Source organism: Myxine glutinosa, chromosome 6 (genome assembly GCF_964187855.1).
Source record: "Myxine glutinosa chromosome 6, kmMyxGlut1.1, whole genome shotgun sequence".
Classification (NCBI taxonomy): domain Eukaryota; kingdom Metazoa; phylum Chordata; class Myxini; order Myxiniformes; family Myxinidae; genus Myxine; species Myxine glutinosa.
In genome coordinates this window covers 149,420,232-149,439,896 of record NC_136266.1, presented here as the reverse complement: position 1 = coordinate 149,439,896, position 19,665 = coordinate 149,420,232, and the positions used below count along the sequence as shown (strand labels likewise).

The 19,665-nt window shown below is 48.0% G+C and overlaps 1 protein-coding gene across 3 annotated transcripts in view; it reads right to left on the bottom strand.

Moving 5' to 3' along the window:
* Window positions 1–19,665, bottom strand: part of LOC137428873 (F-box/LRR-repeat protein 2) — a 120,077-nt gene that overhangs the window by 45,228 nt on the left and 55,184 nt on the right. For all 3 annotated transcript variants that reach the window (XM_068118714.2, XM_068118718.2, XM_068118717.2), the window contains 2 exons: window positions 17,094–17,168; window positions 16,704–16,798 (listed from right to left, as the gene is read on the bottom strand). In XM_068118714.2, coding sequence (XP_067974815.2) covers window positions 16,704–16,798; window positions 17,094–17,168 — 170 coding nt within the window. The remainder of the gene's footprint in view (window positions 1–16,703; window positions 16,799–17,093; window positions 17,169–19,665) is intronic.

The window sequence follows — 19,665 nt, the reverse complement described above, 5'->3', positions numbered from 1 at the left end:
GAGGAAACGAAAGGAATATACAGGAGGCAGAAGAAGAAGCAGGACACAGGGCAGGCTCACCTATACAGTCTTAACTTAACGACCCCAGGACAAACAGACACACTCACACGGGATGGTAGCTGGTAGGGGAGGAAGGTCCAAGCAGATGTCCAAACTCCTCGTCCGGTCCCGACTCGCGCCGTGCTGGTGATGGAAGCGGGCCGGCAGCGCATCGTTGTCGTTGACTGCGAGCGGACCTTACAGATATCGGGGGAACTGGGATGTGGCGTACGTAATATGTATTTTGTGCCAACGCTCTCTCTCTCCCGATCAATGTTCTTATCAAAGGCAGTTTGTATCAAAGGGCAGTTCGTATCAAAGGCAGTTCATATCAAACGAGCTCCCTCACGCAGTTCCTCAAGTCCCCAGGTCCGTGGTAATCGAGCTCTCTCCGCGCAGTCCCATATAATAAGCAGTCTGTGGCGCAGTCCTCCAAAGGGCTTGGTGCGTGCACTTATGTAATGCGCTCAAAGATCAATGCGCGCTTCATCAAACCACGCCCGCCAGTGAGCTCACCTCAGCCCTGGTTGGTTGGCGAGGGCTCACCGGCTCCGCCCTTGATGGTGAGTTGACGTGGCCACACCTCGTTCTTGTGTCCCGCCCCCTTTTTCCTCGGCCTGAGACCACATGTTCAATGGCGTTTGGAGCAAGCGCTAAGGCGACGAAGGCTCAATGCAGCGAACGCTGCTAATCAAACCACGTGACAATTTGGGGAGAGACAAGCCCCGACTGTAGGGGCGCATAATGGCGTAGCTTGGAAAGAGCGGCTGCAAAATGAACGGAAGGGCCTATTCTTATTTAATTGATGCAACGTAGATTCAACTATTGAGAACACGGCCTTATGTGACACATAATAAGGAAATAACTAAAGTTCCTATGGTGGCCTACGTGTTGCATATGGACTAATTAAGGGTGCGACCTTCAACCTTTTAATAATGGAATATTTACAAGTATTATTTACAAAGAGAGGGTTCTAAAACCGCAACACTGCACCCTCCTTTCCTCCAGGCCCGTCCTGGGCCGAAACAACTTTAACTTAGTGTGACACTTCGGTGTGGTTACGCTCTACTTTTAACCTCACCCTGAGTGCGACAGTTTTAACACTAAATATGTCCCGCCTGCTGCGTTGCATCCTTCCTAACTGACTCATACCCACAGACTAACCGAATTGCGGAATTATTTTGAAACTACACATTTAGCCGGTGGGGAGCATTATTTACAGTACACTAGTTATTTACAAACTGTCACCCAGGACCTGTCTTTTGTGGGAAACAAGAAAAAGATGTTTTGAAAAGAGGAAAAATGCCATTGCCATGCACTGCACCGATACACCATACCATATGCACCAAATCATAAAATGCACCAAAAGCACCAAAAATAATCAATGCACCAAAAGCACCATAAATGAAAAAGGCACAAAAACAACCATTTTTTAAAATAATAAATGATGCCTTGTGATGTCTTCTCTGCTGGGCCGATGCTTCTGGCTGTCTTCTTGCTTGATGTTGTTATTTAATAAAAGGGCACACACCGCGTCCGCTTTTTATTATTTCTGGCCAGCAGGGCCAACTTAGGTGGTCCACTGCATGGCATCGATGCCACTTAAAACCGTGGTCCGCAAACAAGATGCTGCTGGCAGCAATGGTCCGCTCCAGCCAAATGCCAGGCCACAGAACGTGTGGTCCATAAGTGGTGTACCAGTGCAGGCAGGCAGGCAGCAAGGGTGCGGGCGCACAACTGCAGCACCTGCACACTTTCCCTCGGGCACAAAAGAACAAGGGTCCGTGAGTGGGGAAGGAAGGACAAGCAGATCAGCGGGCAGGGGCGCAAGGGTACACATCAAAACAAGATAATGCAGACATGAAGGGCGCGGGAGAGCGAACCGAGAAAGCTCGTCCCTAGCGTACGTCACCCCCCCATGTCATCTACCCTACCCTTGCCCTTACCCGTATTTACACAATTTACACATTCGTCGCTACGTCTTGTCTTTCCCATCCCCTCTAAACCAAATTCATCATCAATCCCTCCCAAGGAGGAAGAGATGGAATATCAAACAATGTCCCCCCACGTCGAGATGCGTCTTACATTCCAAATGTCTGCAAAAAATGTGGTGTGGAGTTTTATCACCTTAAGGTGAGTGGATGCGGATGGTGCGAAGAGATTTTCTCCTATCTATCTTCTAAATTACATTAACACTTTAAACTACCTGGGGTCTTTCCCTGCCAATCCATTGGCCATCATTACTCTATGTGGTTCTAAAAACCAATTCCCATTGAACATACTGTGGCGCACACCAATTTGGGGTCTCACTCCCCCGAGTTTTCAATTCTGTGCCCTTGCACAATTTCAGGGCTGGGTCGTGTGGCTCTCCCAGCAGGTCCGCTCACCTGCACACCTCCGCCACTGCAGTTGCCACCCGAGCTTACCTGCTCCTCACCCTAACCTACCTGGGGAAGGCCCTCTGGCTCTCTCACCCCGCTACCCGCCCTCTCTGGCGTCGGGCTACCCAGGTCCTTCTCTGGATCCTCGGGCCCCATTGAACTCTACATGGCTCCCAGAGCCTACCTGCGGCCTCAGCTGGCCGACAGACTACCAGTGGCGGAGTGCTCAACCAACCACACTCACGAACAGGCCACACGCCCAGCCATTCCACTTTACTCATGCACCAATCAAGCAGTACCCTGCTACTTCCACACCACAGATGTCAATATCCAACCACAATTTACCGACTCCCTCTACCTACTTTTAAACTACCCTCCCCAGGTGTTCGTGAAGGGGTCCATCCTTCCCCCATCCACTCCTTCACACCATACACTCCACTCCACGTATTCCACACTACTCACTCCACACCATTCATTCCATCCTCCATTTACTCCAGACCATCTATTCCATCCAACCATTCTCCATACACCTGTACTTCACTTGCACACCTTGCAAGTCAATCACTCAATGCACAATCACCCACATCCTCAATACTCTGCTCAATACACAAGCTCATACACAATTCAAGCTCATACACACAGCATCATCTGACTAACTATTGCCCTTCTAAGACTCGTGCTTCCCAGTCATCCCATTAAACTATGCACATCCCACGTCGTTATCATCCATCTAATCTACTCTACGTCCCCACTTCAGGTACACTGTCACTACTTAATTCTTGGTCACCTATAGTCATATTTCTACATCCTATCAATAACCTAGCCCTACCTGGCTAGCTCGCGCCGCCAAACCCCATAAAACTACTGCTCCTTTGCCCAAAAATGAGTAATGTGAATGGTAAAACTACCATCCATCACTACATCAGATACCATTTGCCATCATCACTATCACTATCCGTTCACCACTCTGAGCCTCGTCGGGTGCGGTAATGCATTTTCACAGCTCGGCTTTGAAAAGCGGGCTATCCGTGCGGATGGTCAGTCCCCTGTTTGTTGGGTCCGTCCGGCATTTATGATTCAGGGGAGGAGGTTTTGTTGGACCAAGGCTCCAAGCACCATCCTTACGCAGGGCCTTTCGCTCCCATGCGCAGTGGCCCAGCCTTGCCCGGCCGGAGCGCCGCCACCACAAGGGGGCGCCGCTCCGAACCCTTCTCCTTCCCCTCGAACCGAGCCGATCGCTTCGCCTAACCAAGCGCGGTATTGACCGTGCAGGGCGGAGCCCGGCCCGAATCGTGCACGGCGCTCCATGCAGGAGCGACGCGGCACCGATCCCGGCCGGCCCCCGCAGCACACAAAGCGCACCACGCCCCGAGAGCTCGCGTCGGCTATACGTCGGCCGAAACGCTAACCCGGTTAACGTCGATGCCTGACTCACATGCTCACACCGCGTGTTCCGTTCTACACTCACAAAACGCGGCGCTCCAACGCCTCTCATACACTCCATGCATTCCATGCACTCTGTCAATTCCGCCACCACACTCTCTCGTGCACACCACCCAGGCACACTCAGTTACACACCTCTCTCGCGCCCCTTCTTGTGCACACTCTCCCGGTACGTACTCCGTACCACTCATGGGGGTGCACTCTTGCATCCAACCATTCAGCGCACACCTACCCACGGGTGTGCAATCCCCTATCGCACACCCAATCACGCGCTCTGGTGTGCTCTCCCGCACACTCACCACAACCAACTCAGGTGTGCATCCTAGCACACTCACCACAACCAACTCACACTCTGTATCACTCTCACCCTCACACATACACTCCTCTGTGCATTCTCCCTCACTTTCAGACTCTGTCGTACATTCATTCTCACTCTCTGTAATGCACTCGTGCTCCGGTGCCATTCGCTCACGTGCACCATTCGCTCTTGCACAGCACACAAAGGACATCCACGAACGCCCGGGTTACGCCGGGATCCCAAGCGCGCGAAGAACCCTCTCGCGCCAAACACTTTTCTGCAAAATCTTTTAACACCATATACAGCCCGGCTTACCTTCGGGATCCTCTTCTTCACACACACCTGCAAATCTTTATAAGGATTAGCAAGTACGGCATCAGGATGCGAACACGGACTTTGAGTGCATTCCATTTCTTCCCTCGATTTAATTTCTATCTCTGCCGTCTCTTGAATCCCAATTTCCACTATTGCTTCGCTTTTCTTTTCTTCTTTCTCGACGACCACTGGCGTTAATAAAATCAAATTTTCTACTTCGGCGGTCGCCTACTTCCCCATACCCTGGGTCACGATTTCTATACCCGTCCACGTGACTTCGCTTTGCTCAACCTCGCTTTTCCCGCGTTCCTCGAGCAGCGTTACCTCGTCGCGTACCCCCGCAACCTTTCCGCCCGATCTGCGGTCAATGTCTCTCCCATATTTTTCTATGTGGCCACCCATTCTGTTTTCAAACCCCGTTAACCCGTCCTTCATTCTTTTCATTTGATTTTCCCGGGTGTCCATCTTGCTTTTCACCCTCGTTAACCCCTCGTTCATTTCGCCACTCACGTCCTCAAATTGGGCCCATCATTTCCTTTCTAACCCCCCAATTTGATCGCCCAATTCATTTCTCAACCCCCCAATTTGACCTCCCAATTGCTCCCCCAGTCTATTTTCCATTTGTTTATTATCGGCCCTCATTTCTCCCATCTCTCTACTTAACCCCCCAATTTGGTTTCCCATTTCCATTTGTATGACTGCCTGTAGCTGCGCCATGAGGGCCTGCATATCTATCCCTCCCGCTTGCGCAGCGGGCGCGGCCCTCGTCGCCATGTGCGAGGCGCCGCCATTTTGTGCGCCTGCAACCACTGCTACCGCACCTTCTTCATTCTCCTCCTCCATCTCTCCCACTTCTTCCCTGGGGTCTTGGGTTAGCTATATCTCCTCTTCTACCCCCTCATTTCCCCCCACCGGCATCCGATCGCCTTGATCATCCATGGCACGATTTTAATTTGGTTTTTAATACAAAATTTTGGCTGCTCGAAATTTTGACCAAATTTTTCAGATATATTCAAATTTGGTTCGGGCTTCAAATCCCACTCCCAGACACCAATTGTTGCGGATTCGGAGGGCGGCGCTCCCCTTATCAAGGGGGGGTTAATCCCCTTGTCCGTGACTGACTGACCCGAGTCCTGAGAAGTTATAACGCTCCTTCCGGTCAGTATTAGCTAGGGTCATTGGTCAATGAAGTCCCAAATACCTACTTACTAACCCGACCGTAAAGCAGGGAAATAACTCCTGCTCGTACCACGGACGTGATGGTAAATGCCGAGCAGTTAGCAATCCGCGGTCCGAGCCGTTAACAAATGACTAAACCTGATTCTGAGCGGTTTCCAAATCGTGCCACAGGTACTCAATCGAGAAAAGACTAAAACGATCGGATAAGAGGAAACCAGAGTAAGGAAAGAACAAAGAGTGGGTTTATTAATTATTTACAAGCAAAAGAAGAGGAAACGAAAGGAATATACAGGAGGACGAAGAAGAAGAAGCAGGACACAGGGCAGGCTTACCTATACAGTCTTAACTTAACGACCCCAGGACAAACAGACACACTCACACGGGATGGTAGCTGGTAGGGGAGGAAGGTCCAAGCAGATGTCCAAGCTCCTCGTCTGGTCCCGACTCGTGCCGTGGTGGTGATGGAAGCGGGCCGGCAGCACGTCGTTGTAGTTGACCGCGAGCGGACCTTACAGATATCGGGGGAACTGGGATGCAGCGTACGTAATACGTATTTTGTGCCAACGCTCTCTCTCTCCCGATCAATGTTCTTATCAAAGGCAGTTCGTATCAAAGGGCAGTCCGTGTCAAAGGCAGTTCATATCAAACGAGCTCCCTCACGCAGTTCCTCAAGTCCCCAGGTCCGTGGTAATCGAGCTTTCTCCGTGCAGTCCCATACAATAAGCAGTCCGTGGCGCAGTCCTCCAAAGGGCTTGGCACATGCGCTTATATAATGCGCTCAAAGATCAATGCGCGCTTCATCAAACCACGCCCGCAGTGAGCTCACCTCAGACCTTGTTGGTTGGCGAGGGCTCACCGGCTCCGCCCTTGATGGTGAGTTGACGTGGCCACACCTCGTTCTTGTGTCCCGCCCCCTTTTTCCTCAGCCTGAGACCGCATGTTCAATGGCGTTTGGAGCGAGCGCTAAGGCGACGAAGGCTCAATGCAGCGAATGCTGCTAATCAAACCACGTGACAATTTGGGGAGAGACAAGCCCCGACTGTAGGGGCGCATAATGGCATAGCTTGGAGAGAGCGGCTGCAAAATGAACGGAAGGGCCTATTCTTATTTAATTGATGCAACGTAGATTCAACTATTGGGAACACGGCCTTGTCTGACACATAATAAGGAAATAACAAAAGTTCCTATGGTGGCCTACATGTTGCATATGGACTAATTAAGGGTGCGACCTTTAACCTTTTAATAATGGAATATTTACAAGTATTATTTACAAAGTGAGGGTTCTAAAACCGCAACAATATATAGAGATATATCTGTGTATATATATATATATATATATTAGGGTGGTCCTCAAATGTACACCAAAAAATAAAATTGGACTTTTTTCAGGTGCTTGTTGCTAAAATTGTTCCTTATTGTGAAAAAATAAAATGTGCCAAAGATGGTTTCTATATGACTTTATTTACTACTGTCACACATGGGTTGAAAATTACAATGTTTCAGTATCGACACACAAAATTGTTTTTAATAAACTAACACTCAGATGTAATCCCCAATCAGTAAGAATGTATGACAATCATCATAAACACACAGAGTAAGAGTCCTCCAGACCATTGATTCCTCATTAATAAGTTCTGTGGTAAATTATTTCCTCCTTATCTTCTTTGCGTCGGGGAACTGATGGCGATGCCACTCAACAACTTGCAACAGGTACTGGCGCTGCTGTTCATCCTTTGTCAAGACTTGATTGTAGTCCTGTATTAATGCTACACCACGTTCTGCAAAGTCGTTGACAGTGGCAATACCGCGCAAGACTTGCTGTGATGACTGAAATGATGGGTCATCGGCCCACTCACCAGGGTCCTTTTCTAGGAAGTCAGTATTGACTTTGAATGCAGTCAAAATTCGCAGCGAGGCAGAAGTAACAAAATCTGCAACAGTCTTGGCAGCGATGGCTTCTTTTGCTGTAAGATCCACATGTACCCGTGGTTGAGGATTCTCTTGGCATTCTTCTTTAAAAGCAGCGACTATCATTCGCTTGACATCAAGCTCAACACTATCGTCAAACAGAGCAAGTCCTGCCAGTTCTTCGCTGAGGTACCACAAGTGATTGGAAAGCTTTTTTCTGGTGGCTTCAGCAATCACTGAATCAGGATAGAAAATGAGTGCTTTTCAGAGAGCTAGGTCTCCAGCGGGAGCACCAATGGCAGATGGAGCGCTGAACCAGGCTTTGGTATACACTGCTCCAACAAATGCTGTAAAACGCTTCATGCCAGTGAGTTCCTTTGGGGTCAGTCGAAACTGATCACGGAACAAGTAGATCTTGATTCCATAAATCACACGGGCCATCCATCTTGCCCGATGCATGGCTCCTGGCTGCATGAATCTGAATCCTCTCGGAGGACGCTCACCAAACAGAATAATAGTCAACTCAAGAAGTTCACGGTAGTCATCTCGTAGTTGGCCCGATTCCAGTTTCTGGATGCAGAATGAAACGACATCTTCTTTGCAACTTAAAAATACACCTGAAACTACAGAGTCCAGGTCATCAGGCATCATTGGCTTAAACTTGCTTTGGTCAATGGAATTCCAGTTTGACTGGAAATGCTTGAAGACGGCTATCTCAGGTCCTTTTGATGGACCAAGAAATGGTTTGAATGCTGCCATTGCTGCCTCTACCACTAGTTCCAGAATGTGATGCCGGCATGCAAAATGTAATAGTGGTCGTCCAAGCTTTTGCTGCAAAATAGTGCACGCACCAAGTGCTGAACCAGTGTTGCTGGCTGTCGTGTCAAAGCTCATACCTGCCACCATGTCTTGCAAATGCCATTCTTCGAGGCATTGCATAACAGCAGCAGCTGTTGCTAGTCCAGTTCCTGCTGGCAGTTTTGGCACACCCAGAAGCTTTCCAGTTCCTTGTGGGTCACTGACAATGACAGGAAGGCGATCAACTTTTTTAGTCCCATCGTCTGGAAGGAGCTTGCCATCCCAATGAACCACCAGACTTGTGTTTGGAGCATAGGATGCCTGGATGTCACCTGCAATTGTCTTCTGTTGGATCCGCCTGGATTTCCTGATCGATATGCGGTTGATGGCCAACTCTGAAGGGTCGTGTCCCAGAGCAGAGGCTGCTGCTGACAAGATGTGAACAGCTGATCGATCGCTAACCTTGGTGCGGTCGAGAGCTGCTGTTAGGTCCGGTGTAACAATGCTACTTGCACGCTTTCGGCTCTGCCTCTTTGAAGCAGATAGAACAGCAGAGTCGCCATGATCACTGGCTTCAGCACTGCTGTCTGTTGATGATGCTAGCTCAAGAGTCTCCTCTCAGGCTGCTTGCTTCTCTTTTTCATGCTGCTCTCTTTCAGTCAACACCTTGTCGCGTTGATGTGTCCGCTCGTCTTTTCCTGCTAGCACCTTGTCAACACCAACCATAAAGCCCCGTCGACCTGGCTCCCGTTGTGCCTTAAGGAATTCACGGTCCGCTGGTATTTTGATCAGATCAAGGACATCAACATGAGCAATGTCAAATAAGTCACGTAGACCGGTTTGAAACTGCTCTTCTTTCTTTATCTGAGGGACAGATCGCCGGCTCTTTCCTTTCAGGATGGATCTGTATTGTTCTACTTTTCTCTCTAGTTTTTCAATGATATTCCGCCCATCTGCAGTGGGGATCCGTGCTTTCTCCCAGATGCATAATGTCTCACGAACAACAGTTGTTGCGGCACTGCTTATGTCCAATTTCTCAGCATGATGTAGCTTAAAGTATCGCTGCAGAATCTCTTTGCAAGATGGGAGCCGAGTTTCTGGTAGTTTTTCAATATGGCAGCCCATCAGCCACACATGGTTCTTTTTTATGGTTGCTCTTCTTGAAGTACTTGCACTCGCCATCATAACTGAAACAAACCGAAATAATTTCTGTATATATATATATATATATATATATATATATATATATATATATATATATATATATATATATATATATATATATATATATATATATATATATATATATAATTATAAAATTGAAATCTTGCGTGTTTGTATGTAACATTCGATCAGTCCGGGGGCGTGGCTTACCCCTTTGAGAGAGTAGTAATATCCACCATTTTATTAACTCGCATAGCTTTGAGGCCTGTTTTGTAGGCCCATGGTGTCTTGCTCTCTCTCTCAGTTTTATTTCAAATCAAATTCGATATATCATTTCATTTTTCACAGTCGCTAACATAGTTTTAGACTCGGTTGAAAAAAAACGGGAAGAAAATCCGATGAAAGTTTCCGTTTATAGAACGAAATGAATTCTGAAAGGCTTGTATCTTCAAGGCCATTGAGTCTGTTTCACGCCTTTATCTTCAATCTAAGTCGCCATCTGATTTCATTTTTATCGATGGTTTTAGACTCGGTAAAAGAAATAATTGAGAACATTCACGCACACACGGGAAATTGCAGAGATATATTTTAAAAATCGCGCCACGTTGATATACGAAAATACACCGCCTAAAATAACAGGCATACAGTATATATCTTCGTCATTTCATTCAACATTATTACCCGGAAGTAAAATATGTTTCAGGAAATTACCGAGAGATATTTCTTCGATTTTTTTTATTATTTATATGCGCATACACTTTAAATAGGTTTATTTGAAATCTTTAATTTTCACAATGTAATTTATTTGTCATTTGATGATCGGCAAAACGATAGCACAAACACAATACTATTTGCAGGAAGAATGTCGTATCAACCCTCCGACGGCGCTACGGACGCGGACAACGAATCACACCTCACGTCTATGGACGCGAATAGCAACATCCGCACGAATCAGTCATCAATGATTTTCATTGACGCGTCTGGAGGCACAGGGAAGACGTTTCTTATTAACCTGATTCTCTCTAAAGTGAGAGCGAGTGGAGAAGTTGCCCTTGCGGTGGCCTCATCTGGCATAGCTGCTACCCTCATGCCTGGTGGAAGAACAGCGCATTCAAGGTTCCAAATCCCTCTGACACCGAGGGAAGATGGCGTATGCAACATCGATAAAAATTCCACTATCGCAGACCTCTTTCGAAGTACAAAACTCATCGTGTGGGATGAGTGTCCTATGATCAGGAGAGAGAGTTTCGAGGCTGTGGATCGCACGTTGCGTGATGTATGTGACAAAGACGAGCCTTTTGGAGGGATCTTGACGATATGCTGTGGTGATTTCCGTCAACGTGATCGGAGATAAGGGCCGAAATCACGTGTCACAGGTAAGTGATTTAGAACGCTGGAGAGGTGAGCCTTATGGCTTGCTGGCCCAAATAATCTCCCTGATGATGTCCAGCGTTCGCTTTAGTTCTATTCTCATATCTATTCAAACTGACATTGACCCAACGGGTCATGGGTCGTCTAGGGGTAGCATCATCATCATCATTGGCTGAGGGGTAGCATCATTGGCTGAGGCATAGCATCATTGGCTGAGGGGTAGCATCATTGGCTGAGGGGTAGCATCATTGGCTGAGGGGTAGCATCATTGGCTGAGGGGTAGCATCATTGGCTGAGGGGTAGCATCATTGGCTGAGGTGTAGCATCATTGGCTGAGGGGTAGCATCATTGGCTGAGGGGTAGCATCATTGGCTGAGGTGTAGCATCATTCGCTGAGGGGTAGCATCATTGGCTGAGGGGTAGCATCATTGGCTGAGGTGTAGCATCATTGGCTGAGGGTGACATCATTGGCTGAGGGGCGACATCATTAGCTGAAGGGTGGCATCATTGGTTGAGGGGCGACATCACTGGCTGAGGGGCGGCATCATTGGCTGAGGGGCGACATCATTGGCTGAGGGGTGACATCATTGGCTGAGGGGCGACATCATTGGCTGAGGGGCGACATCATTGGCTGAGGGGTGACATCATTGGCTGAGGGGCGACATCATTGGCTGAGGGGCGACATCATTGGCTGAGGGGCGACATCAGTGGCTGAGGGGCGACATCATTGGCTGAGGGGTGACATCATTGGCTGAGGGGTGACATCATTGGCTGAGGGGCGACATCATTGGCTGAGGGGTGGCATCATTGGCTGAGGGGCTACATCATTGGCTGAGGGGCGACATCATTGGCTGAGGGGTGGCATCATTGGCTGACGGGCGACATCATTAGCTGAGGGGCGACATCATTAGCTGAGGGGCGACATCATTGGCTGAGGGGTGACATCATTGGCTGAGGGGCGACATCATTAGCTGAGGGGCGACATCATTGGCGAAGGGTCGACATCATTGGCTGAGGGGTGACATCATTGGCTGAGGGGTGACATCATTGGCTGAGGGGTGGCATCATTGGCTGAGGGGTGGCATCATTGGATGCGGGGTGGCATCATTGGATGTGGGGTGGCATCATTGGATGTGGGGTGGCATCATTGGATGCGGGGTGGCATCATTGGCTGAGGGGCGACATCATTGGCTGAGGGGCGACATCATTGGCTGAGGGGCGACATCTTTGGCTGAGGGGCGACATCATTGGCTGAGGGGCGACATCATTGGCTGAGGGGTGGCATCATTGGATGCGGGGTGGCATCATTGGATGCGGGGTGGCATCATTGGATGCGGGGTGGCATCATTGGCTGAGGGGCGACATCATTGGATGCGGGGTGGCATCATTGGATGTGGCGTGGCATCATTGGATGCGGGGTGGCATCATTGGATGCGGGGTGGCATCATTGGATGCGGGGTGGCATCATTGGCTGAGGGGCGACATCATTGGCTGAGGGGCGGCATCATTGGATGCGGGGTGGCATCATTGGATGCGGGGTGGCATCATTGGATGCGGGGTGGCATCATTGGATGCGGGGTGGCATCATTGGATGCGGGGTGGCATCATTGGCTGAGGGGTAGCATCATTGGATGAGGGGTAACATCATTGGCTGAGGGGTAGCATCATGGGCTGAGGGGTCACATCATTGGCTGAGGGGTAGCATCATTGGCTGAGGGGTGGCATCATTGGCTGAGGTGTAGCATCATTGGCTGAGGGGTCACATCATTGGCTGAGGGGTGGCATCATTGGATGCGGGGTGGCATCATTGGATGCAGGGTGGCATCATTGGATGCGGGGTGGCATCATTGGATGCGGGGTGGCATCATTGGCTGAGGGGCGACATCATTGGCTGAGGGGCGACATCATTGGATGCGGGGTGGCATCATTGGCTGAGGGGTAGCATCATTGGCTGAGGGGCGACATCATTGGCTGAGGGGCGACATCATTGGCTGAGGGGCGACATCATTGGCTGAGGGGCAACATCATTGGCTGAGGGGTGGCATCATTGGATGCGGGGTGGCATCATTGGATGCGGGGTGGCATCATTGGATGCGGGGTGGCATCATTGGCTGAGGGGCGACATCATTGGCTGAGGGGCGACATCATTGGATGTGGGGTGGCATCATTGGATGCGGGGTGGCATCATTGGCTGAGGGGTAGCATCATTGGCTGAGGGGTAACATCATTGGCTGAGGGGTAACATCATTGGCTGAGGGGTAGCATCATTGGCTGAGGGGTCACATCATTGGCTGAGGGGTAGCATCATTGGCTGAGGGGTGGCATCATTGGCTGAGGTGTAGCATCATTGGCTGAGGGGTCACATCATTGGCTGAGGGGTAGCATCATTGGCTGAGGGGTCGCATCATTGGCTGCGGGGTGGCATCATTGGCTGAGGGGTCTTCTCCTCACTGCTCATTACTAAAAACTGCTCTTCTATGTGAGGATTGATAAATAAAAGCAATTAGAACCAGTAAATTTAGTTTTATATGGCATTTTGCCTCTCTATTAGAAAGTGTGAGAAAATTATATATCTTCACCATAGGTTGACCTTTGACCCCCACTGTAACTATGGTAACCCCTTAATTATATATAATAACATTGACCCAACGGGTCATGGGTCGTCTAGTATATATATATATATATATATATATATATATATATATATATATATATATATATATATATAGATATATATATATATACAGTATATATATATATATATATATATATATATAGATATATATATATATATAGATATATATATAGATATACTGTATATAGATATATATATATAGATATATATATATATAGATATATATTGTTACAGACGCGGTTTTGGATGTTAGTTTACCGAGCGGTTTGGTATGACCGCGTCTGCACAGTTTACCCGATTCCACTCGAACGTTGGCCAAATCGCGCTATGCTAAATCAATTAAGGAAAGGACACAACGGCTGGGTTAAATGACACGACACCAGGGGTACAGTTCTCAAGACCTCCGGAGGAGGTTATAATATTTGTATGCAGAACGTTTAGATTACACGGACAAGAGGTACAGCATAGGAAGGTGGGCACTTAATCACGGTCTTATAGTAGCCCCGACAGACCACAGATAAACAGGACAAGACTGACTCACACAGGGATTGATGGCAAGGAAGGGCAGGTAGTCGATGGATAGCACAAGGTGCACCTTGGCTCAGGGACAGGATAAAGCGCGGTCCAAAAGATGCAGGGAGGTCTCTCAGCGCTCGGAGGTGGCGACTTCTCTTTCCAAGCTGGGGGCGCATCTCCCGTCACCTCCGGTAAGTGGCTGCGTATATCCAGCGGGGAGTGACACGCCCTCGGCTCGTTAGCTCCGCCCCAGATGGAATCGGCCCGCCGCTTCTTATTGGGTGCGGGGGGGTTACCGGGCTCCGCCCTTGACGAGGAGCTGACAGTCAGCCCCTTCGTGGTAACCCCGTCGGAGCACATGGGCAATGGCGGCTAACCAAGCCGGAGTGAGGACGCACACTCCCCGCGCGCTGTTGTTGTAGTTGTTGTTGTTGTTGTAGTTTCATGAGGAAGATGGGAGGAGGTATGGGGAGGTCCTAAACTCACTACTGGTGCCATACAATCACATTCTGGTGCAACGAAGAGTCAGAATTAATGGAAACGAGTCCTAAACTGACATAGACTAAGAATAACTAGCAAGATGTCCTATAGTTGTCTACGTGAGATGCGGTGAACCTGGGCACGACATTTAATGGGGGAAAAAGGGAAGGTCGGTTCTACAGAGTGTTGTTTACAGACAATGGGACTAGGGAATGGGGGATTGGGGATAGTTGGGGAGTATTGGGGAAATAGGGGAATATTTACAAGCGGATATGGATGGAGGCCAAATCCCATATCCGCAACAATATATATAGATTTATATATATATATATATATATATATATATATATATATATATATATATATATATACTGTATATATATATATATATATATATATATATATATATATATATATATATATATATATATATATATATATATATATATATATATACATACAGATTAGCAGGGGCCATGTGACAGTGGTAAAAGTTTTCAAAATGAAATGAAATTTTACCCAATTTGTTCTCTCTACAGGTGTAATAAAAAAATGGAAAAGCAGTTTAGAAAAGTTAATGTTTACATTTGAGGACCACCCTAATATATATATATATAAATATATGTTATTTACATATATATTTACAGATATTTACATACACACACACACACACACACACACACACACACACACACACACACACACACACACACACACACACACACACACACACACACACACACACACACACACAGCCAAAAGTATGCGGACACCCCTTTTAATTGGTGGATTCGGCTGTTTCAGCTACATCCATTGCTGACAGGTATATATAATCAAGCACACAGCCATGAAATCTCCATATACAAATATTGGCAGTGAATGGGCCGAACTAAAGAGCTCAGTGACTTTCAACGTGGCACCGCCATAGGATGCCACCTTTCCAACAAGCCAGTTTGTCAAATTTTTGCCATGCTGGAGCTGCCCCGATCAACTGTAAGTGCTGTTATTGTGAAGTGGAAACGTCTAGGAGCAACAACAGCTCAGCCGCAAAGTGTTCGGCCACACAAGATCACAGAACGGGACCGCTGAGTGCTGAAGCGCAAAGCACGTGAAAATAGTCTGTCCTCGGTTGCAACACTCACTATCGATTTCCAAACTGCCTCTGGAAGCAACGTTAGCACAACAACTGTTCGTCCGGAGCTTCATGAAATGGGTTTGCATGCCCGAGCAGCCACATTCTCCTGGTTTCCATGGCAGTTTCCATCGTCGGTTGGAGTGGTGTAAAGCTCGCCGACATTGGACTCTGGAGAAATGGAAAAGCGTTCTCTGGAGTGATGAATCACGCTTCACCATCTGGCAATCCAACAGACGAATCTGGGTTTGGCGGATGCCAGGAGAACGCTACCTGCCCGAATGCATAGTACCAACTGTAACGATTGGTGGAGGAGGAATAATGGTCTGGGGCTGTTTTTCATGGTTCGGGCTCGGCCCCTTTGTTCCAGTGAAGGGAAATCTTAACACTACAGCATACAATGATATTCTAGACGATTGTGTGCTTCCAACTTTGTGGCTACAGTTTGGGGAAGGCCCTTTCCTGTTTCAGCATGACAATGGCCCCGTGCACAAAGCGAGATCCACACAGTGAGGTTTGTCGAGATCGGTGTGGAAGAACTGGACTGGCCTGCACAGAGCCCTAACCTCAACCCCATTGAACACCTTTGATTGAATTGGATACGCCGACTGCGAGCCAGGCCTAATCATCCAACATGACAGTGAACGAGAGAGGAGAGAGAGGAGAGAGAGTGACAGACAGCGAGAGAGTGACAGTGAGCGAGAGAGAGGGAGAGACAGAGTCAGAGAGAGAGAGAGAGAGAGAGGCAGAAAGTGACAGACAGTGAGAGAGGGAGAGAGTGACAGAGAGTGACAGAGAGTGATAGTGAGAGAGTGAGAGAGTGAGAGAGTGAGAAAGTGAGAAAGTGAGAAAGTGACAGACAGTGAGAGCGAGAGAGAGAAAGAGAGAGTGACAGAGAGTGAGAGTAACAAAGAGTGAGAATAGCAGAATGACAGAAAGGGACAAAGACACAGACAGATAGACAGATAAGACTGTGAAAATATCATCCACCTTGTGAAAAGGAAAGGCCAAAAATGTAAATCATTTTGGAAAACAGTGGTTTACCGTAGAGCAGCATCGCCAACGCCCTGACAGCCGCGAAGGCTGAGCTGGCGGAGGAAACCACCACATCGCTTGGAGATGTTTTCCACAACACGACCCTACATGTGCACACAAACGCAGGTACAAGCTTCACAAACCCGGCAAATAAAGCAAACAAAAACCTGCGGAATGAGGTATTCTTCTTCCAAAAGGGAAGTGTTTTTATGTGACGGAAAACAGCGAATAAGCAAAGAAACCATACTCACGGTCAGGTTAAACACTTCACTTTGATGATTTTGGACTTTTAATGGCAATTTTTATCGATATTTATCGAAACATGGATGTGGATAAAACTGATGAAGAAAAACATCCTCACGAGGAACAGTCATGGAGTATAGCAAAAGGAAAACTCACCTCGACATCTCGCTGGAAGTTAAACAGGTCGATCTTCTGCCAGTTGCTGCCGTCCAGTGCCAGAACATTCCAGAACTGCAGGAAAGATAATTCACAGAGTGAAATAAGATGTGAAAAACGAAACACCCGAGATCGTTTGAAATGAAATGGAATGAGGCTTTTGGTAAAAGGTCCGCATGCATCTTTTCAAATACCACGGTATTGAGACAAAGTCTGCGGATCATTGTGCATAGGATGGGAGCATAGAGCGCGAAATTATCTTTTTTACCTCGTCGTTAGATATGTATGGATGTGGATCAATTGAAAGATAAATACTTCGATAAAATCATAGTAATAACAAGAGGTGCAAATGTCTTTCTCTTCATTTGAGTTTAAAAATCTAACACGTTCACAAGTTTGTGTCATGGTGGTGAGAAATGAACTCATTTCAAAACTAGGAACGCACACAATTGTCATTTTGGTTTGCAGTGAATTGCAGGGAAAGGTCCAAACTCCCCACGACAGTTTGGGGGACATGCCTTGTGTTGTATCTCCACATATCAATGTCACATGGTTCAACATGCCTGTGTTATATCTCCACAGATGATGGTCACATGGTCCAACATGCCTGTGTTGTATCTCCACAGATGATGGTCACATGGTCCAACATGCCTGTGTTGTATCTCCACAGATGAAGGCCACATGGTCCAAAATGCCTGTTATATCTCCACAGATGAAGGTCACATGGTCCAACATGCCTTGAGATAACAGCTATGGTCGGCACTCTGAGCGGAGATCAATAGCATTGTCGACACTTTGACCAGAGATCAATACTATGGTCGACACTTTGACCGGAGATCAATACTATGGTCAACACTTTTACCGGAGATCAATACTATGGTCGACACTTTGATGAGAGATCAATACTATGGTGGACACTGATGAGAGATCAATACTATGGTCTACACTTTGACCGGAGATCAAAGCCATGGTCCACACTTTGATTGGAGATACGTTTCTTCAGTAAAGGGCAAGAGTTGGGCTAACAAGTTGCAAACAGGGAAATAAGGAGTTAAAGAGGATCGCAGGAGTGGGTGGGCCCGAGAACATAAACGTATTGTTGCGGTTTTGAGAAACCACTAAAAAGTGATGGTAACCACCATATAGGTCCCTTAGAATAGTTATTTCATAGCAGACCATCATCTTAGACCATCTTAGAGTTATTTCATAGCAGACCATCATTTCATAGCAGACCATCATTTCATAGCAGACCATCATTCCCCTTATTTCAGGTTATTATGTCATGCGTTGGGGGAAAAGAACATATTGGTCCTCCACTTAAAAAGGATAAGTTACCAGTTAATGCACCAGGCTCAAAGGCACACCATCCCTGTAGCAGATAAAACTTCCTTTGAGAGATTTTGTGGGGCAGGGGAAGAGAAACCCACCAATCAGGGTGAAAGTTACTGTGGGGGAACTTGTGGGGCGGAGTTACTGGCTTCACCAATCGGGAGCCAGGAATGAATAAATGAATGAATGATCGTTTTAAGGCCATTTTCCCCGCTAGAGCGGGGGTTAGCCTTGCGGGCCCCATGACAATCATGGTTCCCTGTTTGAGGCAATGTTTTTATGGCCGGATGCCCTTCCTGACACCAACCCTTGGTCACGCTCTTACAATGCGCAGGGATACGGTGTACCTATTCTAAACCGGGGTACACACCGGGATCATTCATCCCAGCAAGCTGGTACTCAATTTGCCGACCTCAGAAGGATGACAGGCTGAGTCAACCCCCCTGCCGTTAATTCAGCGATCGACCGGGATTCGAACCCAGGATCCTAGGATCCCAAGCCGGCACCCTAACCGCTAAGCCAACACCAGGCTCCAATCGGTAGCCAGGAGACCTCCAATATTTCCCCACTCTCCTCCTTTAAGGGTGAACAAAGGGATTTTAAAGAGATTGATTCTCTCTCTTGGGTGTGGCTGGCATCGCAGGCGGTCACGGTTTTTGCATGCTCTTCGCCCAGGCTCTTGGTCACAGGCGGTCGCAGTTGTGCTGGCTCTTGGGCATTGTGGACACTTTGCTCTCTGCCCGGTCTCTCTCGCCCCATTCAGCGCGTGGACACTTCTCTCTCTGCCCGGTCTCTCTCGCCCCACTGAGCCTCTACATCGGCATTGTTACACTCTGGGCCTGTCTCTTTGTCGGCTTCGGGCCTGTCCGACTCTGCCTGGATTGTTGGCCTAGCACGTGCGCCCCTCTCTTGGCCTGGGTCACTCTGCCGTGCTGACGATCGACCTCACTCTGCCGTGCTGACGATCGACCTCACTCTGCCGGTCCGTGTTGGGATCGTCGTTACCTGCTTGTGCTTCTCGATGGCGAAGACGGGACGTTTGGCGCCACGAGGAGAGGAATTTGGGAGCAGGTAGCCTTTGTGCTATCAGGTTTCCTTCATTGTTCGTTCCCCTGCCCTCCCCCGTGAGAGTGTGCTGAGCCCATGTGATGCATATCCGTAGTAATTGTAATAAGGTGTGGCATAAGCTAAGTTTCTGCTTCTCGTCCCTTTTTCTTTGTTATTAAAATAATCACATTGTAAA